The sequence below is a fragment of the Meles meles genome, chromosome 20, assembly GCF_922984935.1.
Source record: "Meles meles chromosome 20, mMelMel3.1 paternal haplotype, whole genome shotgun sequence".
NCBI classification, from domain to species: Eukaryota; Metazoa; Chordata; class Mammalia; order Carnivora; family Mustelidae; genus Meles; species Meles meles.
In genome coordinates, this window is record NC_060085.1 from 6,931,136 (window position 1) to 6,956,142 (window position 25,007).

Here is a 25,007-nt window from a genome sequence, read left to right on the forward strand (position 1 = left end):
TCCCAGGGCCTGCTGAGTTACCAGACTTCAGTTCCCTCCTGTTGCTAAGACCCCAGTAAGCACAACAAGCTAGTTGACAGTATTACCCCCACTTACCCCCTGCTGCCTCCTCCCCTCTCCGTACATCACAACGGTCAGGACTCTGATTGGGTCGGTGCAAACTCTACTCTGATTTGGGGATGAGCATGCGAGCCAGACCTGAACAAATCAGAGTTATTACATTCCTCTGGCCACAGTGATTCGATAACAAGTGAGCCTATCAGATTCTATTATAATGATCACACTGGAGTTGTTCTTTTCTGCCTGAGACCTCAACCTAGAGAAAAAGCAGCCTGGATCTTCTGGGACCCACAACAGAAAGAGCCTGCCACGAAGAACAGCTAAATGCAAGAAGATGCACAGCCAAGACACGGACAGAATTCATCCAGGTAACAGCTTTTTAGGCCTAGGAGCCCAGCCATCCCTGAAGCTAGTTATACCCAAGGACTTCTCAATAATCAAACCAATAAATTCCCTTTATAACTCATACCAATGAAAAGAGTGAAAAGACAAGCCAGAGTCAGTCACCTAATGCAGTGTATGTATATATAATATACGTAAGTTATAAATATATATGATATATAACACATGGTTTATAAATGTACGTGTATGTAACTAGACACAGAAACACACATATATACAATAAAGGACAAGTAAGTACAAGGAAACCCTTCACATAAAATAAGAACCAAAAAGGAGTAAAATGCTTCAACAGGGTGCCCTCATAAAAGATATCAAACGGGGGCGCCTGGGTGGCTCAGTCAGTTAAACCACTGCCTTTGGCTCAGGTCACGACCTCAGAGTCCTGGGATGGAGCCCCGCATGGGGATCCCCGCTCAGCGGGGAGCCTGCTACTCCTTCTCCCTCTGCCCCTCCCCCCACCTGTGCTTTCTCTCTCAATTGAATAAATAAAATCTCAAAAAAAAATTTTTTAAGATATCCAAATTAGCCAATAAGCACATAAAAAGTATTTACCATCACTACGTGTCATGTAACTGCAAACTAAAACCAAAGCAGGATATTACCACGTCCTCTGCTAGATGCCTAAGATTAGAAAGGGCTGTCCAACTACGTAGAACGACTGGAATTTGCATGCATTGCTTTTAGGATGAGAGATGGAAGCCACCTTTTCGAAAAACAGGAATACTTATTGAAACGAAACCTACAGCCTACCCTACGAGCCAGGGATCTCATTCCTACAAACAAAACATACACCAACAGAAGTAAGTGTAAGCCAGCAAAAAGAGCAATTAAGGACAAAGACAACTATCATATGATCTCCCTGATATGAGAAAATGGAGATGCAACATGAGGGGTTTTGGGGGTACGAAGGGAGGGAGACAAACCATAAGAGACTCTTAATCTCACAGGGCAAACTGAGGGTTGCCAGGGGGAGGGGGGTAAGGAGAGGGTGGTGGGGTTATGGACATTGGGGAGGGTGTGGGTTATGGTGAGTGCTGTGAAGTGTGTAAACCTGGTGATTCACAGACCTGTACCCCTGGGGCTAATAATACATTACATGTTTATTAAATTTTTTTTAATTTAAGTATTAAAAAAAAGAGCAATTAAAAGGCAAACCAGACATCATGCTGAGAAAAGAAGCCAAACACGTAATCGTACGTATTGTGTTTAAGCACTCAGATAAAGACCAAGAGGATCAAGAAGAAACAAACCTAATAAACTGAATAAAAGTCAAACTGTGGTTTCCTCTGTGGGACAGTTATTGAGAAGGCAGATAAATAAGCTTTCTTGAATCCTGGGAACCTCTGTTTATCGGGGTGAGTACGTAAGTGAAATTTCATCAAGCTGTACACTAAAGATTAGCGCAGGTCGTGCGTGTTAGTGTATTTCTGCTTTACTAAAACAGCAGAAAATGATAAGGGATAAAGGGGAAATACGACGGGAAGGACAAAGTGCAGCTAGATGTACTGAAGAAGCACAAACCAGTTAGTTTTCATCTTTCCCAAGTAAAAGAGCAGAAAAATCTGTCAGAAGGTGTCAAATGTAAATCTTCCTCTACTAGGGCACATGGGTGGCTCAGTGGGTTAAGCGTCTGCTTTCAGCTCAGGTCATGATCCCAGGGTCCTGGGATCGAGCCCCACATCGGGATCTCTGCTCAGCAGGGAGCCTGCTTCCCTTCCTCTCTCTCTGCCTGCCTACTTGTGATCTCTATCTGTCAAATAAATAAATAAAATCTTTAAAAAAAAAATCTTCCTCCACTAAAACAGGATGATGCCCAGTACCTAATTTTCCTTACTGTCCCCAGCCCTTCTTGCTGGAGATGCCAGAGGACTTGCAGAGACATCTGTGCCCTGCAGCGGAGTGACGCAATGGGACTGCACAACACAGATAACAATCCAATCCTGCTCTGAACTCCGGCCCCTCTATAGAGCCGGAACTTGGCAGGGAACCTAAGAAGCTGTGTCTGACCGTGACGGGGGAACTTACGGAGAGGTCTACGGAGCTGCTGCCTCTGACGTTACTGAGGTTAAAGCATTTAATGTTCTGTTTCAAGCCAGTATTGACTGGTGAAAATGAGCTGGACACAGAAGCCCACCAGGCCCCATGTGTGTCTCCATCTTGTGGCCCCACAAATGAAGGATAATAGCTTCTTCCCGTTGCCTTCCAATTCTCATGCAAACTCTGTTTCAAACAACTCTAACCTGGGACTGGATAAGGAAATGATTCTGAGAAATGGAGTCCCAAGCATGTCCACTCTAACATACACAAACCAGCTCAACCAACTTTACTTCTAGCTTTCTTGTCACAAGGTCCCTTTTTAAACTCAAAACACTGGGTCCAATTCCCAGTCACTAACGAGGACAAAGAACAAAATACAAAAACAACGTATTAGATACGACTCTCTTTCGAGATCTTTGCACTTATTAATTTGTTGAAAAGACTTATTAGACAGGAAAAGGTTTTAATAGTAAAATCTGATAACCTCAAAAACTTCAGGTTCTTTTAGTTTAAAAAAAAAAAAAAGAAAGAAAGAGAAAAAAAAATATTGGGTAGGCAATTTCCAGTATCTCCCATATTAGATCGAAATGAAATTACCAATCACAAGAAAAAAAATCACAAAAGAAATTACAAATACCAAAGTGTTGATACCATTATGACTGCATACCTGGGGAACAATAAGCATTAACTAGATATTAATTTTTTTTAAAAAAGACCACTCCTGCCTGATGAAAAACACCTTAAACCCCCTGTGGGTCCAAAAGATTCTGTAACATGAAGAACATTTACATCTCGGCTGAAATAAAGGTACCTGTAATAAAATGTGGTTAGAGCTAAAAAGTTATTAGAGGAAAATTTATCACCTGAAATAATTCATATCAGAAAACAGAAACTGACTATCAGTGAGCCAGCAGCCCACTTTACAAGTGAGGTCCTGATCTGTGCTTCTCTCGTGAATTTTCTCATACACCGGAAGTGACCTTCACAAAGGCATTCCCACAGGGCGTAGGGACGCGGGTTTCTCTCAGCTGTGAGTTCTCAAGTTATCAAACAGATAAGCAACACTTTTTTGCTCTCTTACATTCATGGTGCATCCCACAACGTTCCAGCTATGCTACAAGGTGAAAACGCCTTGCAGACGTTCCCACATTTCTTACCATTTATACATTTTCCCTAGTGTGAGTTTTCACATGCCTTCGAAAGTAGGCAGGACACACGAAGGCTTTCCCACATTCCTTACATTCATATGGTTTCTCTCCAGTGTGGCTTCTTACGTGTCTTCGAAAGGATGAGGGACAACTGAAGGCCTTCCCACATTCCAGACATTCGAAGGGCTTCTCTCCCGTGTGCATCCTCGCGTGGACGGTAAGGTATGAAGAATGGCGAAAGGCTTTCCCACATTCCTTACATTCATACGGTTTCTCCCCAGTATGTGTTCTCATGTGGATCCTCAGAGCTGAGGGATAAATAAAGGCTTTGCCACATTTCTTACATTCATAAGGTTTCTCTCCAGTGTGAGTTCGTATATGTACCGTCAGGTGGGAGGAACTAATAAAGGCTTTCCCACATTCTTTACACTCGTAAGGCTTCTCTCCAGTGTGAGTTCTTAAGTGTTCAGTGAGGGAGGAGGAACGGCTGAAGGCCTTCCCACATTCCTTACATTCATATTGTATCTTCCCAGTGTGGTCTCTCACGTGTGCTCTGAAGGATGAGGGACAACTAAAGGCTTTTCCACATTCCTTACATTCATAGGGTTTCTCCCTACTTTGATTTTTCACGTGCGTATTAAGGGAAGTGGGAAGATAGAAGGCTTTTCCACATTCCAGACATTCATAGGGTTTCTCTCCAGTGTGTTTTCTCATATGGATACTTAAGGAGGAGGGACAGTTGTAGGCTTTCCCACATTCCTTACATTTATAGGGTTTCTCGCCTGTGTGTGTTCTGACATGTACAGTGAGTTTTGAGGATTCACTGAAGGCCTTCCCACACTCTTTACACTCGTAAGGCTTCTCTCCAGTGTGAATTCGTATATGTATTATGAGGTGAGAGGAAGAACTAAAGGCCTTCCCACATTCCTTACATTCATATGGCTTGTCTCCACTGTGAATTCTTTTATGTTTGGAGAGTGAGGAGGAACAACTAAACGCCTTCCCACATTCCCTACATTCATAAGGCTTATCTCCACTGTGAATCCTTTTGTGTTCTGTCAGGGACGAAGAACAGCTAAAGGTTTTTCCACATTCCTTACATTCAAAGTTCATCTTTCCAGTGTGAATCTTCAGGTGTGCCCTAAAGAAGGAAGAACAACTGAAGGCTTTTGTACATTCTTTACATTCATAGGGTTTCCCTTCGGTGGGATTTTTCACATGCTTCTTAAAACAAGCAAGAAAATGGAAAGCTTTCCCACATTCTTTACACTGATAGGGTTTGCTTCCAGTGTGAGACCTGATGTGATTCTTAAGGGACAAATGATCCATGAAGGCCTTTTTACACTCACGGCATTCGTAGGACTTTACTTCAGTAGTTCTCTTGAGTATATTAAGATGTGAAATTTGGCTCAACGCTTGTCCACACCAATTCTCTTCATTGCATTCATAGATGTTCTCCACAACTGGACTTCTTTTAAAAATAAAAGCACATTATTAGTAACAAATAAACTTTTATCATTTTCAGTGACTATGTACATTTTCTGCCTTGTCAAGTTACAAGTTCAAAGTTCTCACAGAAGGATCTACAATACCCAATATTATCACTGAAGTTTTCCTGACATACAATTTTTCTGATAATTGCTTACAACTGAACTCTGTGTCAAACATTAAAGATCGCAATGTCTTTTTTGGAAAAAAAAAATCTTGAAAAAATTCTTTATGAAATCGCAATTTTTGACCAAGTTCTAGGTAAACATTTTTTAAGTTTTATAACATTTTAAGAGTCTCTCCTGAGGCATTACTTTTTCTTTTATGAATGGCACTCACCTCAAATGTCTCTCATGGTTTTTGTTTTGATAACAAATACCCTGGTATTCCCAGTTTTTGGGTAAAATGGATGAGCGAGAATCATTCCTTTTGAATCTCACTATTTTCTGTTCACTGGATATTTCCTGTCCATAAATATCTTGTGGAGCTATTGATTCACTGGGTTTAAGCTGAATCTCAAAACCTGAAACAAAAAAGTACAGGCACCTATAAGCAAAGGACTTCTGGCAATGTGGCTGTTTCAGCACTTTGGTAATATACAGAAGGGTCAAAACAGTAAGCAAGAAATTATTCCGTGGGGGCGCCTGGGTGGCTCAGTGGGTTAAAGCCGCTGCCTTCGGCTCAGGTCATGATCTCAGGGTCCTGGGACTGAGCCCCACATCCCTGCTTAGCAGGGAGCCTGCTTCCTTTCCTCTCTCTCTGCCTACCTGTGATCTCTGTCAAGTAAATAAATAAAATCTTTTTAAAAAAAAAGAAATTATTCCGTGAAGACCGAGACTGACAGTGACATAAGTAAGGTATTATTAGGAAAACAAGGGGGACTTGGCTGGCTCAATTGGAAGAGCATGCAACTCTTGATCTTGGGGCCATGAGCTTGAACCCCACATGGAGTACAGACATTGCTTAAGTAAATAAAACTTTAAAAGGAAAACAAAATAAAAAGGAACCAGTTCCTTCCTAAAGTGCACATGACCATATACTAACTTACAAGAGAAATACAGGCGGTATTTCAAGAACAAGGGAAGGGTGAGAATACTGCTAACAGTCAAAATAGTATTCCAAGATAGCGGGAATATCAGACTCCTCAAACAAAACAAAGTTTTGCTTTGCTTTTATTTGATTTTTCCAAACCTAATATTCCCCCAACCAGGAGAGTTTTTCCCAAGGACCCTTGCCTTCCTGGTGCTCTCCCTGGACAGGTCCTCCTTCCACTGTCTCCAGGTCCTCCTCTTGTTTCCACTGGGAGATCAGATGTGGTGTGTGTAGTGGATACCCTGTTAATGCAGAAAGGCTTATCATGAGGGAAAACAATGATGATCCATAAACATTTCCATGAGACGGGGTCAAAATTTTGCTCTCCTGACATTGTAATGATGGGAAAGAGCGAACTGAATTTCTACATAATGTCAAAAGATTTTCTTTTACACCAGGGGCAGGGTGGGGGAGTAGACAATGACAAAGACAATGACACAGCCTCTGATTTCGAGAACTGATGGGACACTCATTATCTAAACTTCAATATTAGAAGCTCATGTGATACAGCCAGGACATTCTGTTCTCCTGTTGTACATTAGTAATCTCACAGAATACCAGCCTTAAACAAGGTTACTCTGAGAACATGATCATTTTTTTTTAAGATTTTATTTCTTTATTTGACAAAGAGAGAGAGAGCAAGAGAGGAAACACAAGCAGGGGGAGTGGGAGAGGGAGAAGCGGGCTTCCTGCTGAGCTGGGAGCCCGATATGGGGCTTGATCCCAGGATCCTGGGATCATGACCTGAGCTGAAGACAGATGCTTAACCGCTAGGCCACCCAGGAGCCCCTAGACCATGATAAAATTAAACAAATTAAGGCCACTACATAATTTAATCTAAGGATGACTCACCCAAAAAAGTCACTATGCCCCCAACAAAATACTTAATAATAAAATGTCTATCTATTTGGGCAGCATCCAATCTAAAGTGACCACCTGTGGACTGGGCTGAGCAGTGTCCCTTGAAAATTTATGGCCAAACAGAGCCATGAAACAGAATAGAGAGTCCAGAAATAGACCTACATATGGTCAGCTGATATTTGACAAAGGAGCAAAGGCAGTATGTGGAGAAGATAGTCTTTTCAACAGAGACTGAAACAAGCCATTAACATGCAAGAAAATGAATCTAGACACAGACTTTTATATTCTTCACAAAGCCAACTCAAAATGGGGATAGCTGGGTGGTTCAGTAGGTTAAGCATCTGCCTTCGGCTCAGGTAATGATCCCGGGGGCCTGGGATCGAGTCCCATATCAGGTTCCTTGCTCAGCAGGGAGCCAGTTTCTCCCTCTACCTGCTGCACCCCCTGTTTGCACACACGCCCTCTCTGACATATAAATAAAATCTTTAAAAAAAAAAAAAACTCAAAATGGATCAAAGAGCTAAATGTAAAATGCAAAACTCTGAAACTCCTCACAGAAAACATCATATGAAAAGATATCCCAACATGTCATCAGGAAAATACAAATGAAAACAGTGAGAAAGCGCCACACCTTAGATCACCTATGAGAACAGCTAAAATCCAGAGCACCGACAGCAACAAATGCTGGCAAGGCAGGGGAACAGGAGCTCTCATTCACCGCTGCAGGGAACGTGAAATGGCCCAGCACTTGGGAAGACAGTCTGGCAGCTTCTTACAAAACTAATCTTACCATATGATCAGCAATCACAGTCCTTGGAATTTACCCAAAGGAGCTGAAAACACGCCCACACGAAAACCTGCACACGCATGTTTACTGCAGCTTTATTCACAGCTGCCCAAACTTAGAAACGATTAAGATGTCCTTCAGTGGGTGAATGAATCAAGCCGCCTTACACCCAGACAATAAAATATTACTCAGAACGAGAAAGAAAAGAATTATCAAGCCATGAAAAGACACGAAAGCAGCATAAATGCACATTAGTAAGTGAAAGAAGCCACGGGGGGAAAAAATCTATATAGTATATGACTCCAACTACAAGACATCCTAAAAAAGCCAAAACTATGGGAAGAGTAAAAAGATTGGTGGCTGCCACAGGTTAGTGGGGAAGGAGATGAAATGACACGGCAAAGGGGACTTTGAGGCAGTGAAATTCCTCGATAGTCTAACGATGAAGATATACCATCACATCTTTGTCCAAAGCGCAGGACGTACTCTGGGTTGGATGATGGACTCGGGGTGACGATGATGATGAGTCAGCTCAGGCTCATCACCTGTAACAAATGTACCACTCTGGCAGCAGATGTGGATAGTGGAAGAGGCTGTACCTGGGCGGGAGGAGGGTGTCCAGGAGAAGTCCCTGTATCTACCCCTCACTTCTGCTCTGAATCTACAACTGCTCTAAAAAAAAGTAAGTGTATCGAAACAAAATAGCCTGTCCCTTCTTGAAACCTCAGAATGTTATTTTATTTAGAAATAATGTATCTTATCTGGAAATACGTAGCTATAATCAAGTAAAGATGCAGTTATACAGGATTAGGGTCAGTCTTTTTTTTTTTTTTTTTTTTTAAGATTTTATTTATTTATTCGACAGAGAGAGATCACAAGTAGGCAGAGAGGCAGACAGAGAGAGTGAGAGGGAAGCAGGCTCACCACTGAGCAGAAAGCCCAATGCGGGACTCGATCCCAGGACCCTGAGATCATGACCCGAGCCGAAGGCAGCAGCCTAAACCACTGAGCCACCCAGGCGCCCCTAGGGTCAGTCTTAAATCCACTGAGCAGTGTCCTTTAAAGGAGGGGCACAGAGACAGAGGGAAGAGGGCCATGTGAAGATAAAGGCAAAGATCAGAATGATCCACTGCATGGGGTGCCTGCCTGGCTCATTCAGTACAGCATGCAACTCCTGATCTCAGGATTGTGGGTTCCCCACAATTGGGTGTAGAGATCACTTAAAAATAAAATCTTAAGGGGCGCCTGTGTGGCTCAGTGGGTTAAAGCCTCTGCCTTCTGCTCAGGTCATGATCTCAGGGTCCTGGGATCGAGCCCCACATCAGGCTCTCTGCTCAGCAAGTAGTCTGCTTCCTCCTCTCTCTCTGCCTGACTCTCTGCCTACTTGTGATCTCTGTCAAATGAATAAATAAAATCTTAAAAAAATAAAATAAAATAAAATAAGATCTTTTTTAAAAAAAGAAAGAAAATGATATTGCTGCAAACCAAGAAATGCCAACAATTGCTGGCAACCACCAGAAGCTAGGGAGAGACCAGGAAAGACTTCTGCCATAGAGCCTTCAAAAGGAGCATGGCCCTACTGACACCCAGATTTTGTACTTCCAGTCTCCAGAAATGTGAAAAAATAAGTTTCTGCTGTTTTTAGCCACAGTTTGGGGTACTTTGTTATGAAAGGCTAGGAAACCAATACAGCCTGCTTCTAAGACCCATCCCCAAATCACTCACCCAAAGTACAAACCCAATAATATGTACTTTTTAACACCTTCATTCTGAAACATACCACAGCTCCCCATGTCATGTGTTCTCTCTCTCTCTGCACTGAGTAATAACCCCCCTTGTTTACAGGTATGTTTCTGAGTAAAGAGCATTGATGTCAGTAAAATTCTCTTAAGGACCTAAACCACAAACCTCCCTAAGGCCCAAAGTGATCCCTGAAGTCTGTGCCTGCACTTTTAACAATTAATAAGCCTCAAGACTTTTAACCAAAAGAAAAATTAAAAGTCAGGGACGCCTGGGTGGCTCAGTCGGTCAGACATCCGCCTTCGGCTCAGGTCATGATCCCAGGGTCCTGGGATGGAGTCCCACATCTGGCTCCCAGCTCAGCAGGGAGACTGCTGCTCTCCCTGCTTGTGCTCACTCGCTCTTTCTCTCTCTCTGACAAATAAGTAAATAAAATCTTAAAAAAAGAAAAGAAAAAGAAAAGGCAGTTCACTATACACGTTTATTTTCATGGGGAAGCCATTAGACTCTAAGTTCTTTGGGGCCTGTGTTAATGTCGGTCTTATTTACCAATTCATTCCAATTCCTCAGCCTAAATCCTGGAACAAGATCAATTAGTGAAATTATTTTCTAAGCAATTAAATGAAGGAATGTTGCCATTCTTACCGAGTGAGGCCAAGTTCTGAAAGTTTTCCAGCATCACATCTCTGTAGAGGCTCCTCTGAGCGAGATCCAGCAGAGCCCACTCCTCCTGGGTGAAGTCCACGGCCACATCCTCAAAGACCACGGAGTCCTAAAACATCCCAAATATATTCCTTTCAGAAAGGTGCCTACTCTCCCCACGTGTGCAAGAAGACTGATGAGGTTGCTAACACTAGGGAACTGAGAATCAATTCATAGGAAGTTCTGAAGATTTTATGGTCTCCCAACATGTACCCTAGAGTTCAGACACCAGATCTTTCTCTTTCTACCCATTACATCCTTCCTAACTGACCCCATCCTGTCTCATGGATCTAACCGCACTTCTAAAACACCAAATTTATCTCTCACACAGTTTGATGGTGACCAATTCCAGTCTTCTAGTGATCCAAGACAGTCCAGAGCCAATAGCAGAAATGACAGAAATGCGGGGCACCTGGGTGGCTCAGTGGGTTAAAGCCTCTGCCTTCAGCTAAGGTCATGATCCCAGGGTCCTAGGATCGAGCCCCGCATCGGGCTCTCTGCTCAGCAGGGAGCCTGCTTCCTCCTCTCTCTCTCTGCCTGCCTCTCCGCCTACTTGTGATTTCTGTCTTTCAAATAAATAAATAAAATCTTAAAAAAAAAAAAGAAAGAAATGACAGAAATGCTCTAGAGATGAGATAATTTCCACACTGACACAAACAATTTCACCTGCTTCCTTCTTTCCCACCACAGCAATCAGCACAACATAAAAGACTGGGCCAAATCCAAGTGAGATTTAAATGCATAAAAATACACTGAGGAACAGTGGTTTTTTTTTTTTTTTTCTTCCCACAAACCTAAGGCCCAGAAGCCTTGCAGAAATGCAACTTGCAACTCAGGCCCACAGCTGGCTTGTACTCTAGGCCAGGGGTCAGCAAACCACAGCATATGGGCTAAATCCAGCCTACTACTTGCTTGTGTAAGTAAAGTTTTATTGGAACACAATAAAGCATTTGTTTATGTACTGCCTGTGGCTGCTTTCAAACTAAATTATTCACGGTTTCTAGAGCCTTCAATGCCTAAGATACTTACAATGTGGCCCCACAGAGAAATAGATTGCTGACCACTGCCCTAAACAATTAGGAGGTCAAGGACTTGGTGGAATGGAAAATGCTTTTGGAGAATCATTAGCTTCTACCTACCTGTGTCATATTTTTCTGTAACTCAGCAGCTCTTCTTTCTTCTTCCATGTTCCCTTCATGAAGAAAGTCAGAGCACTGAGAGGTTAGAGCTAGGGCAGGAGAAAGAAAACACGAGAATCCAGGTCTCCCCACAATTTCCACAACTCATGAGCCTGGATGCTACAGCACATCCGTTATGAGGGGCCACTTCCCTCAGAACACACACACACACACACACACACACACACACACACACACGTATAAAGCATATGCCCAAGACACCTAACCAAATACACACTGATCTTTCAAGGAGGTGGAGTAATCTTACCTCCAATAGAGCTTTAAAAAAAAAAAAACAAAAAACAATGCTGGGGTCCCTGCTAATTAAAAAGAAAAAAAAAGGTTAAAATGGCTAAAAGTCCCATGTTCTAAGTTAACTGAAATCTAAAAAAGTTGAGCTGTCAGTTTTCCCATGATAACGGAAAACAAAAAACAGCAGACAATGCTTACCACCATAAAAATACACGCTGTGTCAAATCCCAAAAAGCACTTATAGCTGTGACTTCTAAGGGCTCCACTCCCAGTATTTATTTCTTCTGCACCACCGGCAGGCTAACAGGAATTACTGCTCAGCCCCCGACCACTGGACCCTCCCCTTCATGGGCTGCAGAGCCTCTGAAACTTGACTTTTGCGAAAAAGCGCCAATGGACCAAACTCCACACATAGGAGGCAGAGAAGACTGCCATGCTGTGACTCTCGTGCTGACCTGTGCCTACACAGAAGAACAGAGCAAAAACACTGGAAGTGAAGTTAGCAACATGTCATCTCTGACCGTGGCCTGTGCAGTTCCAGTACATAAATGTTTTTAATCTTTTTTTTTATATTTTATTTATTCATTTGACACAGAGAGAGATCACAAGTAGGCAAGGAGGCAGGCAGAAAGAGAGGAGGAAGCAGGCTCTCCACGGAGCAGAGAGCCTGATATGGGGCTGGATCCCAGGACCCAGGGATCATGACCTGAGCTGAAGGCAGAGACTTTAACCCACTGAGCCACCCAGGCGCCCCTCTAGTACATAAATTTAAAATAACAAAAACACAACCGTTTTTCCCACGCAGTGGATCCAGTAGGACATTTTTTTAAAAAGATTTTATTTATTTATTTGTCAGAGAGGCAGAGAGAGAGCACAAGCAGGCAGAGGCAGAGGGAGAAGCAGGTTCCCAGCTGAGTATGGAGCCCATCCTGGGCTGGATCCCAGGACCTTGGTATCATGACCCAAGCCGAAGGCAGCCGATTAACCAACTGAGCATCCCAGGCGTCCCCCAGCAGTACATTTTAAAACTGATAAAAATCACAACATCCTTTAGTAAATTAATAACGTGCCATTTGAACAACCGTGATGTGAGAATGATCTTGCAAAGAGCTTTTCTTTTGGAGAAGCTCTGCAAATCAGGTATTATTACAACAGGTTATACCTGAGAAATCTGAGAATCAATTAACCATACACTCAATGTTACCCAGTCAGAAAGCTGCTAAGGTGTATGTAACACAGGATGTATCACATAGATGGGTGTGTGAATGCAGGCCTGTCTGGCTTCAGAGCCTAAACTCCCAATGAGTCTATTTCTGAACATATGCCCTACAGTTTAGTTGTTAGTAAGGCCGTTATAACTAACATGATGAGAATCTAGTCTAGAACGCTGCTGTGCACTATGGAGAGTAGACAGATGAAGTATTCTATTTACATGTCTTATCTTGGGGCGCCTGGGTGGCTCAGTTGGTTAAGTGTCCAACTCTTGAATTCAGCTCAGGTCACTATCTCAGGCTCGTGGGAACAATCCCTGCATCAGGCTCTGTGCTCAGTGCAAAGTCTATTTGTCCCTCTCCCTCTGCTCCTCTCTCTCTCTCTCTTTGGAGAGAGATAAATAAATAAATAAATAAAATCTTTAAAATAAATAAATGTTTTATCTTCAAGCTCCTCTTGACTAAGCCCCCTTTTTGGGCAAGGAAGCTTCCCTTAAGGCCCTTACCTCTTGCTCCTTCATTTCATATTTACTTAGGTAGTATTTACCCCAATCCTACTACATACAGTCACAGGGGATATAGCATGGAACAAAACAGAAAAATTGTGAAGGACATGGACGTTATATCATGGGGGGGCAGTAAATGAACAAGATATAAAAGGTGTGGTTATGATACATAATAATGCAGCATATTACAGGAATAAAGAGGTACACACACTTTTATTTTTAGCCAGTTAGGAATACTTTTGTGGCAGGGAAGAAGCAGAAAATTAAAAGAAGTGTTTCAGATAACACTGGAAATCCACAGTTGGTGTGGTACATATATTCACGTAGTTATGTGAATATCATCAACTCCCAGAGAAAATAAAATCAGTATGAGTAGGCTAATCGTTAACTTAAAGGATGGAAAAAGAACAGCATAAAGGTTTAGGAAAATGAAAGTAGGACAAAACTAATGTTTTAAAAAATAAAAAGAATCATAAAAATGAACAATGTGCCCTTGAATACTAATGAAATCAACAAAGCTTTAGCAATCTTAACAGATTATGAATGAGTCATAATCACAGATGTTGAAGAAAGAATACAACAAAAAAGCTAACAGAATATATATGAAAACGTACAGATAATGAATGAATTTCTAGAGAGAAGTACAACTTTCTGGCAATGATCTAAAATAAATACAAAGGGCGCCTGGGTGGCTCAGTGGGTTAAGCCTCTGCTTTCGGCTCAGGTCATGATCTCAGGGTCCTGGGATCGAGCCCTGCATTGGACTCTCTGCCTGGCAGGGAGCCTGCTTCCTCCTCTCTCTCTCTGCCTGCCTCTGCCTACTTGTGATTTCTGTCACATAAATAAAATAAAATCTTAAAAAATAAAATAAAATAAATACAAAACTTAATTACATCCAATGCTAAAAGGGGGAAAAAAAAACCCCACAGTAGTTTAAAAAATGCTTACAAAGGAAATATGAATTACAAATTGTTTCACAGGCAAGTTCAGCAAATAAGTAAAGGATTCATAATTTCATTGTAGGGGTGGAAAATACTGTTCTCCTGAGTGTTTCCAAGCCAAAAAAAGTACAACTCAAAACAAAACAGGAGGGAGCCTGGGTGGTTTGGCTCAGGTCACCATCTCAGGTCCTGGGACTGATTCCTGCATTGGGCTCCTTGCCCACTGGGGAGTCTGCTTCTCCCTCTCCCTCTGCCCAATCTGACTTCCCCTATCCTCCACTCATGCTCTCTTTCTCACTCACTCTCTCTGTCAAATAAATAAATAAATAAAATCTTAAAAACAGGAAAGATCTCATTCACACATATGAATGCAAAATAATATAAAAGTATTAGTACAGTCAAGAACTGGATAGAGTATAATTATAAACCGAGTTCATTTCCTCCTAGTAATGAAAGTGGTTGAAAATGAATCCTCAATTAATATAATCATCACATTAATAGAAAAAGATCATATGACTCTTCCCCTTAGATACAAAATAGTGACCTATGTATATCCATATCCATTGCTGATCATTTAACCCACTAGAACTAGAGAAGAGTAGCTTTAATTAGGAAAAATAATTATCTATAACACCTACAGCAAACATCTTTTTTTTTTTTTAAAGGAGGCTCGTGCCCAGTGTGGAGCCTAGCAGAGCTTGAATTCACAACCCTGAGATTAAGACCTGAACTGAGACCAAAAGACTATTGCTGGGGTCACCTGGGTAGCTCAGTTGGTTAAGCGCGGGACTTGATTTTGGTTCAAGTCTTGAACTCAGGGCTCTGAGATCTGGCCCCAGGGGCCGGGTGGGGCTCCCCCTACCCTCAGTGGGGAGTCTGCTTAAGATTCTCTTTCTCTCTCTCTCTTCCCTCACTGTCTCTTAAAAAATTTTTTTAAAAAAGAAAAAAAAAAAGTCGGACACTTAACTGAGCCATCCAGGTGCCCCACAAACATCCTATTTAAATGCTGAAATGATAGAGTAATTCCCTCTGGGATCAGGAACAAGGCAAGGATGCAAGTTATATGCTATTCTAGTACTGACTGTCCACTGATAGACACCAGCAAACACACTAAAGAAATAAGAAAGCAAGGTACAGGAATAAAAGAGAAAACGCTACAAATGGCACATGATCTCATTCTCGGTGTGAAATTCAAAATCACCTACAGATAAATGATTAAAATTTATGGCTGCGTTCGACGATGAAGGGGGTTACAGAGATACTAAGTAATCAGTTCACGTTTATGTACCTGAATAAAATGTATCAAACTGATGCCCACAGGCAAGGTAAAATTCACGGATGAAAGATCTGCACCAGGAGGGGAGACTGGAACGGAGTGGAGGCAAACGTCACCCCGCGCTCACGGAACACGCCGAAATCCACTGACCGTACAGACGAGGTGGAGGCGCTCGTCCCCGTGACCGAATGGCAGGGATGCTTTTACTTTCCGAAAAGACAGCAGAGGATGCTTTGGAAGGCCGACTACAGAGGAGGGTGGTTCGCTAACTCTAGCCTGCAGCCGACTCCCCCCGCTGCTAGACGCAGCCCACAGCTCCTGATTCAGAGTTTGGAACCAGCCGCGGCAGAGGGGAGCCCCCGGTGCTGGGTTCCGGCAGAGGCAAGAGGCACGGCCAGAGCGGCCGTCCGCCCAGTGCGGACCTCTCCCCCTCCCGCAGGCCGGACCTGGAACTGGCCAGACCGAGTCCGGAAGGACGCGGCGAACCAGGGCAAAAAACTACCCCAGAAGCGAGAGGGGCCCCGTGAAGCTATGGCCGCCAGCTCGCGCACGCGCATGAGCGCATTTCTGCTTCCGGTTTCTGAGCCGCGCACAACGTAAGGGGCGTGGCCTAGTGAGCTGAGCTATAAAGATTACGAAGCAGGGGGCGGAGCAGGGGGCGAGGCAGGGGGCGGGGCAGGGGGCAATGACTGGAGGAGGTTGCTGGCAGCTGGGAGTGCAAGAGAAATGCTAGTTTCTTCTCGCAGAGAGACCAGTTTGGGCCCTGAGGCCGGATCAGCGCAGGACTTGGGGTTGGACGGGACTCCCAGGGGCCTCCGGTCAGTGGCGGGGTTTGGTTGTTTAGGCTTGTGGGGCGGAGCTGGAGCGAAACAGCGCCTAGGAGCGTGGCTTAGTTGAGTATTCCGAACGGCAGGCTTTAGGGTGGGACCAGTGCGAGGGGCGGGACTTGGTTGAAAATTCTTGGGGAGCTAAGGTCTAGGAAGTGGCCGAGGTGATTAAGGCTAGAGGCGGATATAGGGTTAGGGCCTCCCATCCCGGCTCCGGAGTCAGAAAACTGGACACTCATCAATTGCATTTATACGCTTCTCCACGATATTGTACACAGGACACAATACTTAGAACTTTGAGCTTATACCAATTCCTAGGATCTCCCATTCATTCTGTCCTCTCATTAGGTCTTTAGTTTTCCTTTTCATTGTTTTATCAATTACTGCTCTTGCAGAGAAAGGCAGTTGATGGAGGTCCCTTTACGTGGAAACCTTGCTCTCGGTAATACTTGTCAGTCCGTTATGTTGACTTTCCATATAAATAACATTTTCTGCTCTTATTAACTCATTTAATTTTCTTTTTCTTGTGTGTGCAGGGCATCTCAAGTTGTCATAAAGTCGGAAAGAAATCGAGCATTCTTGTCTTTGTCAGTAATGATTATCAAGAATCCTAGGTAAGCTAGGTTGTGTTCTTTATCAAGTTAATGAAGTCCCTTCTAAAATCTGGTTTTATGAAGATGTTTTATCAGTTTTTGATCAGTGTCATCAAATGTGTATGCATCTACTGAATTGGTAATGTAATTTCGCTCCTTTAACTTTCTTTATGATATCATAGCTGTATAAAATATTTAATTCTGCATAACTCAATAAATCTGTACCTTTTAAAAATTGGTTTCTCGGTTTCCTAGCTTGCTTTTATAGAAGTCTTCACAAATCTAGAGTATAAAAGTATTTTCCTAATTTTCTTCCACATTTTATTATTTTTAAAACTTTTCGATCTTTACTCTTCCAGGAATGCGTTTTGGCATGTAGTGTGAGGTGGACGTTTGTTACGCTAATAAGCTGGACTCTGTACATTGGCCCCTAGGTTTACTTTTTCACTATAGGCTAAAACCCAGTAACTCAGAAGCCCAGAGCCAAACTCAAACTCAAATTTGTGCATATCCAAAATGGCCCAAACAAGCACATTTTTAGCTATTCAGAGCCTCCCAGCTTTACATACTCTGTGAAACCATCACCCCGCATCTACTGAACACTGGTAAAATAGAGACTTGTGATTAGAAGACACTGAGCTGTTGTGGCCTGTCAGAGCTCTCTGACCACTCCATTCTGATGAGCACGCTCCCTCCCAAAGGCCGTTCTGCCTCAGGGGTTCCCTTGCTCTCTTCCCTTCTGGATGGTGGCTCCCGAGCCATAAGCCCTTGGATGGTCCCATGGCTGGGACTTTCCCTCCCATGCAACTCTGTCCAAGTGCCACCCTGTCGAAGGAAAAACAGCAGTGGATTTAAGGTGGTAAAACATTTTTTTTTTCAGTACTATTGCAGCACAGAAAAAGAGACCTCGATATAGAACCAAGTTCAAATTCCAAATACCCCATGGGCAAATGAACTTATAGCCAAGGGGCATGTTGGAAGTTGATGGATGGAAAATTACTAAGGGGAAACATCGGAGAGTAAGAGGGGTTCCTGGATTCCTAAATCAACCTAACAGGACTCTTGCTGAAGGCAGGCCAGATGATTGGATATCCCCTGAGGGATGAGGAACCTGAGTAGATATCAAGGATGATCAGATATAGAGGATGGGAAATTCTGGCCTAACTGACTTGCTAAAATTAGACAATACAGAGAAGTCCAAAAGTCAAGACCTAGTGACAGGGGAGTTCAGGAGAGCCTGAGCAGAGTTTGGTGAAGAAGAGAGTCTTTGTCAACCCAGTAAAGCTCATTGGATGTTACAGCTTCTTGTGGTCCTAGTTTTTTCCTAGATCTGCCTCCAAATCTCTCAGATTCCCTACAGGTGATTAGGATGGGACTGAGGTAATCAGGAAAGAGGTATAGGAACCACACACGCGATACGGCAATCAATCAGCAAAGCTATACTGGACAACCTCAAGTGGCTGAAACTCTAAAACGCCTCTGTTGTCTGTTTGGTGTTGCTCTGTGTTGTTTTATTCTGTAAAGTTTTTGTGATCTCCCGCTATGTCTCATTAGCCTCACCAAGTGGTGGTGCAGCTGAAGCAGGCAGGCTGGTCCAAGGACTCGGAAGAGGGTCCCACGGGACCTGCCTAGAGGGTTCGTGGCTTCTCGAAGGACAGAAATCACACGCAAGCCAGAGAAAGTGAAAGCAGAGTTTACTGAATAGTGTGAGTGACAGAAAATAACAAACGGAGTGTGTGGGAGACTTGAAAAGGAAAAGTTAATGAGTCTTGTCCTTGCTTGGTTGGGGTTAGGGGTTGATATTGGAAAGGGGTCCAGAGTACATGTCTCTTGAGGGGACCAGGATGAGGTCCATTCAAAGGTAAGTGTCAGGTGAACAATAGGTATCATGGCAATAGGTAGGGGTATTGACGCCAGTAACAGCAGAGGCTTCTTCAAAGCGAATGTCCTGGAATGTGTTTGGGCTCTGGCTCTTCTTAGGTGTGATCAGGGGTTTGGGGCCTAGGACAAAACTCAGAGAATGATCAACTTCCTTGCATCCCCTTTGAAGTGGGAACATGGCTTTTTTGGCTTATTCAAAGGTAAAAATATTAAACATGAGTAAATGGGGCCTAACAGCAAAATGGCAGAGATAGAGCCAATCTAAAGTGGAGTTAGGGGCGCCTGGGTGGCTCAGTCAGTTAACCTCTGCCTTCGGCTCAGGTCATGATCCCAGAGTCCCAGGATTGAACCCCTCACCAGGTTCCCCATTCAGTGGGGAGTCTCCATCTCTTTCTGCCCCTTGCCCCACTCATGCTCACTCTCTCCCTCTCTTTCTCTCAAATAAATATATGGGCACCTGGGTGGCTCAGTTGGTTAAGTGACTGACTTCCGCTCAGGTCATGATCCTGGAGTCCTGGGATCGAGCCCCTCATGAGGCTGTCTGCTCAGCGGGGAGCCTGCTTCCCCCTTTCTCTCTCTCTGCCTGTCTCTCTGCCTACTTGTGATCTGTCTGTCAAATAAATAAATAAATATATATATATTTTTTAAAAAATTTTAAATAGTAAAATGGAGTCCCTTCAGCTTCCCTACCTCCTGGGTATTTCAGTGAACCCACACCACTGGAACTGACTTTTGCCGTCAGAGATATAGCTTCCTGGGGAAAGAGGTCAGCCTGCCTTCCTGGTCCCCACTAAGCAGCTGTTGGGGCTTGTAGGATTTATGGGTCCAAATAGGAAAAGGGGAGGAATATCCACCTCTGGAGCAGGGGCGGCCTGTACCTGACCCATCATGGGCTATAGCAAGAAGAGGTCCTCATGACCAGGCTGGTGTTTTGGGGTACTCTGAGATGATGATGTCCATGTCCCTGGGGATTGCTACAACAGGTTAATAAGCCCATTAAGGCCGAGATGGCAGGTCTCCTAAGCCCAACTAACAGGCTTTAGCTGTAGTCCTCCCTCAGATCTCTTGTCAAGGATGTCAAGGGTGGCATTCCAGTCCCTCCCCAAAGGAACATCGAGACCCCCAATTCTTGGGCCCAGCCAGCTAAAACACTACTTAAAGTAACCAAAATCAAAGAAGTTTATATCCTGGCCCTTCCAAGGACCCCAATGATGGTGGCTATTTTACTGGAGGGATGTTCTAGACCATGAGATGGGTGTTGGATCCTAGTTAACTACAGCTTCTCATCAGGATGCCACCCAGAGGAGGAAAGAGCCCAGACTTCTGGGAGAGATGAGACATGACAGAGTGCAGGATCCTGGGGGAAAAAGGACTAGTCCCCTTTGCTGGAAAAAAAAAAAATAAAGGGAAAAAAAAAGTACAGTATCACCACTGTAATAACTGAGGTGATTTATCCTCTGCTTTGCCAGTGACCTTCCAAAAAGTAGTAAAAGACAAAAAAGGCAAAGGGGAAGGCAAAAAAAAAAAAAAAAAAAAAAAGGAAGGGCTGACTCCTAAGAAATACTTCCTAGGAAATACACAGCTTCTCTATCTTTAAGGACCCAAACCCAAGAAAGCAGTACCTCTCCCCGACCGCAGGAAATGAATGCCTTGGGAGGAGGATTAACAATGATCAGCTTAACTAGTAAAATTGGCCCACTTTTGCTAAAAGATGATTCTGTCCTGGTTGTTCCTCCCAGACAGTCCCTTTTCCCATTGTTGGAATGGGACCTGCTGAGCCAACCTCATGAAACAAGCCAAGAACTTTTGCTATTGGTGGGCACCAGCCTTTCAGAACGACTTAACTGTCACTTACCAGTGGAGATGTCAGTATGCCCCAGGAGCCACTGACTGAGGAAAGACAGTGAAGGAGTCTGGCCCAGCCCTGATAACTTAGTGAAAGAAGGGACACCAATTCCTGCCATTTCACCTTCCAGTTCCTGGTACAGCCTGTGCTTAAAACCACTAAGCATAAATGAAGCTGACCATAGACTATAGTGAAACGTGATTATTCCCTTCATTAGAGCACCTCTACCAGATATCACTGCCTTAATGAATGACATTTGAACCAAAGTTATAAATTTGGCTAATAATATGTTCTACTCAACAAAAGTTTCACAGGGGAGGAAGGCATTCTCACCCACTGCCCACATGCTGTGCTCTCTCTCTCTCTCGCTCTCTCTCTCTCTTTTTTAAGATTTTATTTATTTGATAGAGAAAGAGATAGAGCATGAGCAGGGGTCCTACCTGGGGAGAGGGAGAGCAGACTCTCCACTTAGCAGGGAACCTGATGCGGGGCTCGATCCCAAGACCCCAAGATCATGACCTGAGTTTAAGGCAGATGCTTAACCAACTGAGCCACCCAGACCCACCCACGCTGTGCTCTCTTAAAGGCACTGTGGAACAAACTTGGACTTGCTCCCAGTACCCAGGAGTAGAACGAATCCCCTCAGACTAAATAGATAACGCCAGCCACAAATGACCATCAGCTTTAACCTGTGCTCTGTGACTGTGACTCTTCCCCATAGCTGAAGAGCCCAATCTAGACCGCAGCTTAACATATATTCTGCATTTCTCTTCTGAAGGGGCAGGAAAAAGCCCCTTATCTCATCAGAACCTAGGAGGCAATGAGAAATTGTCTTCTGACCGTTTCCCAGGGGAGGTGAGTGGGAGATGGCCTCATAGCAGCTCCTTCCAGGCCTCCCATCCTCTCATGTTCTGGGAGACTCACAAGGCATTCAGCCAACATTCAGACTGGCCGCAAGTCAAGCCTTTGCCTGCATGGCCTATGTGGATAGATACAAAGTCTCAGAGCCACCGCTGTCATTTCTCTACAGCTCTGGCCCCTGATTTTTCATGTATCTAGCTAAGAATTCTTTTTAGATTTTTTTTTTTGGTGGTAGACTGAATAAAGGCCCTGCCAAAGATGTCCATGTCCTAATCCCCAGAACCTGTGAGTGTATTACTTTGTATGCCAAAGGGGACTGTGCAGGTACAGCTAAATTAGGGTTCTTGAAATGGGGTAATTATTGAGGTGGGCCCAATATAATCACAGAGATCTTTATAAGCAAAAGAGGGAGGCAGTAGGGTCAGAGTCAGGAAGAAATGTGAGAATGGAAGCAGTGACCAGAGTGATTTATGGTCATGAGCCAAGGAATGGAGACAGCCTCTAGAAGCTAGAAAGGTGAGTAAATGAATTCTCCCCTACAGTCTCCAGAAGAAACACAGCCCTGTGGACACACTGAATTTGGCCCAGTGAGACCCATTTCAAATGTCTGACCTTCACAACTATGAGATAATAATTTTGTTTTAGGCTACTGAGTTTCCGGTAACTTGTTACAGCGGTAATAGGAGGCTAACACGGATACTGTAATTAATTGTGTTCATAGGGGCTTAAACCAAAATTGATTGTTCCTTTTTTTTAAGATTGTATTTATGTATTTATTTGAGAGAGAGTGAGGAGGAGGAGGGAGAGGGAGAGAGAATCTGAAGCAGACTCTGTCCTGAGTGCATAGCTCGATACGAGGCTTGATCCCAGGGTGGTGAGATCATGACCTGAGCCAAAAACCAAGAGTCAGACACTTAACTGACTGAGCCACCCAGGTGCTCCCAATTCTGTTCTTTTCCGGAACTGCAGACAAGACCGACCAGGACCATGAGTCCCATAGCATGATGAGGGCTACATGGAGGATATACTTCAGCCAGGCTCCCCATGCAGAGCCAAGCCAATTAAATCATTAAACTGGGTGCAGCGAGAGGTATTGGCAGCTGAACATAACCTGCTTCAGCTAGCCAGCAGGAAGTCTGGAGTAACACAGTTGTTCATGACCACTCATGCTGAAGTGTTTAGAACACTGTCATCATATGTGGGGAATGTACAAAATGGGCCAATAATAATAGGATGAAGCCAAAGGGAATCATACGAGTGTCCAGAAGGTTAATTTTGTTCCATTAATTCATGTTCAGTATCAAGGGAGGCTGCTTTTCCCTGGAGGTTCTTCGAAGTGGCTAAATGTGAGCATCCATTTCAGAGGTTACCTTGGGGCTTGGAGAGAAAGTTTATGGATTGAGACTTCTTTAGAGTTTTGCTGTGTCATTACAAATTCAACATGCTCGTTTTACTGCAGACAAATTCACACTTTCCTATCTCCAGAGATCTTGGAGACCAAAACATTGGCCAGATCTCATAAAAATATTTGTTTCCCTACAGAGTTTCTGTTTGGGATGATGAGAAAGTTTTGGAAATGGACAGTGGGGATGGTTGGACAACTTGGTAAATGTATTGAAAGCCACTGAGTTGTACACTTAAAGATGGCTGAGGAAGTAAGTTTAAATTTTACCGCAGTTTTTAAAAACATTTGTTGTCCATCATTATCTTATCTCATTGGGTGCATTTTTTCTCTGAGCAGTGTTTTAGCTACACACACTTTCTGATTTCCCAGGAGGAGCAAAGGAAGAGCTGAGGAAAGTGTATAAAGGTTTATTTGGGAATAGCAGAGAACTGCAATTTGGGACAGGCAACCTATAGCAAAAACCATATGCTAGTCCAACAAAAGAGAGGAACATTATTTTATGGAGAAGGAGAAAGTTGGGAGGGGTTGTTTTGAACAAGAGGCCATTGGAGAAAAAAAAGAATTCGGGATGATGATAGTTTCTCATTGACTGAGCTGCTGGATAAGTCTATTTCTCACAGGAAATGCAATGTATATCTTCTGTTGGGGACTGTAATTTCCTATTGAGGATTCTTCTGTTGGGGAGTGTATAATTGACAATTCTTACAGTGATTAAGGAGTGGTACCCTATGAGAGCTTCCCAGCTGCATTTTAGTAAGGTTTTCTCTTCCCACGTGACAAAGTTTCTGAGAATAAATTACAATTCTAGCAGAACAGCAGGTTCACTACCTAGTTCTTGACATATCCCTTGGGAAGCAAATCCCTCAAGCCGGGAAGAATGATAGCAATTCATAGTTCCCTCCCCTTTCACCAAAAAACAATTCAGAGGATTCCTAAGACTTATTGTAGACTGTCCATTTCCAACTTAATGGAATTATCCGCCTCCTTCTATGACATGACTTTAATGACATCCCTGAAGTTCTGCCATGGCTAATACAGAGAATTCTCCCACCCTGGGTCTCCCATGTTATAAATGAATGGTTTTCTTTTTTCTTGGTACCTGAAAGGGATGGCCAAACTCTTGGACTTTTAACTCAAAATCATAGTGGATATCAGAGGCCCATTAGGCATACCAGTTGCTCTCCTGACCCAGTAAAGAAGACAGTAGCTCAGCCGCTCATCTAGACATCTAGACAAGCCATCTTTTTTTAAAAAAAAAAAAAAAAGATTGTATTAATTTGATAGAGAGAGAGAGCCCCCAAGCAGGTGGAGCAGCAGAGGGAGAAGGAGAAGCAGACTCCCCGTTGAGCAGGGAGCCGGATGTGGGTGGGACTCAATCCCTAGACCCAGAGATCAGGACCTGAGCAGCAGGCAGCCGCTTAACGCTGAGCCACCCAGGCGCCCCCAAGCCATCTTATTTAAATTTAGGGTCACCTCTTCACCTCCAGTGAGGTGCTCTTACAACGTTATCTCCCTCTTGCCTCAGGTGCAATTTGCAGCTCCCTTCCCTGGTAAGGGGAACCACAGACAGGAGGCTGAACTATATTGAAAAGAATGAATCATGGAGAGTGAATTTATGTGGCCATAGGAAAAGCTCAAGTGCAGCTATGCAACGATTGTATTCATTATCTCCACGGGGGAACATGCAACAACAGCTGCGCAATGAAGAGTGTGATGCGTTCACGTACGCACCAAGATTTGAAAGCAAATGTTATTCAGTTAAGACGCGTAAGAGCACTGGGCCGGGGAGGAAAGTAAACCGCTCGTTACCCAGCAGCCCGCTACGTTCCTGCTTCCCGCCAGGCCCCGCCCCTTGCGCTGTTCGCGGAGACCGGAAGAGCGCATGCGTAGGACGGCGGCCATGTTGGCCGCGC

General features: G+C 43.7%; 1 protein-coding gene across 1 annotated transcript in view; it reads right to left on the reverse strand.

Annotated features, from left to right (window-relative positions):
- The window catches only part of ZNF699 (zinc finger protein 699), a 415,566-nt gene extending 399,352 nt beyond the window's left edge, over positions 1-16,214 (reverse strand). Inside the window, exons 1-6 of the mRNA XM_045991478.1 lie at positions 15,694-16,214; positions 11,457-11,509; positions 10,261-10,387; positions 6,371-6,469; positions 5,475-5,658; positions 3,713-5,118 (exon numbers count right to left, since the gene is read on the reverse strand). Of these exons, the coding sequence (XP_045847434.1) occupies positions 3,713-5,118; positions 5,475-5,658; positions 6,371-6,469; positions 10,261-10,387; positions 11,457-11,504 (1,864 nt within the window). The 5' untranslated portion in view covers positions 11,505-11,509; positions 15,694-16,214. The remainder of the gene's footprint in view (positions 1-3,712; positions 5,119-5,474; positions 5,659-6,370; positions 6,470-10,260; positions 10,388-11,456; positions 11,510-15,693) is intronic.
- Between the last annotated feature and the right edge of the window lie 8,793 nt (positions 16,215-25,007).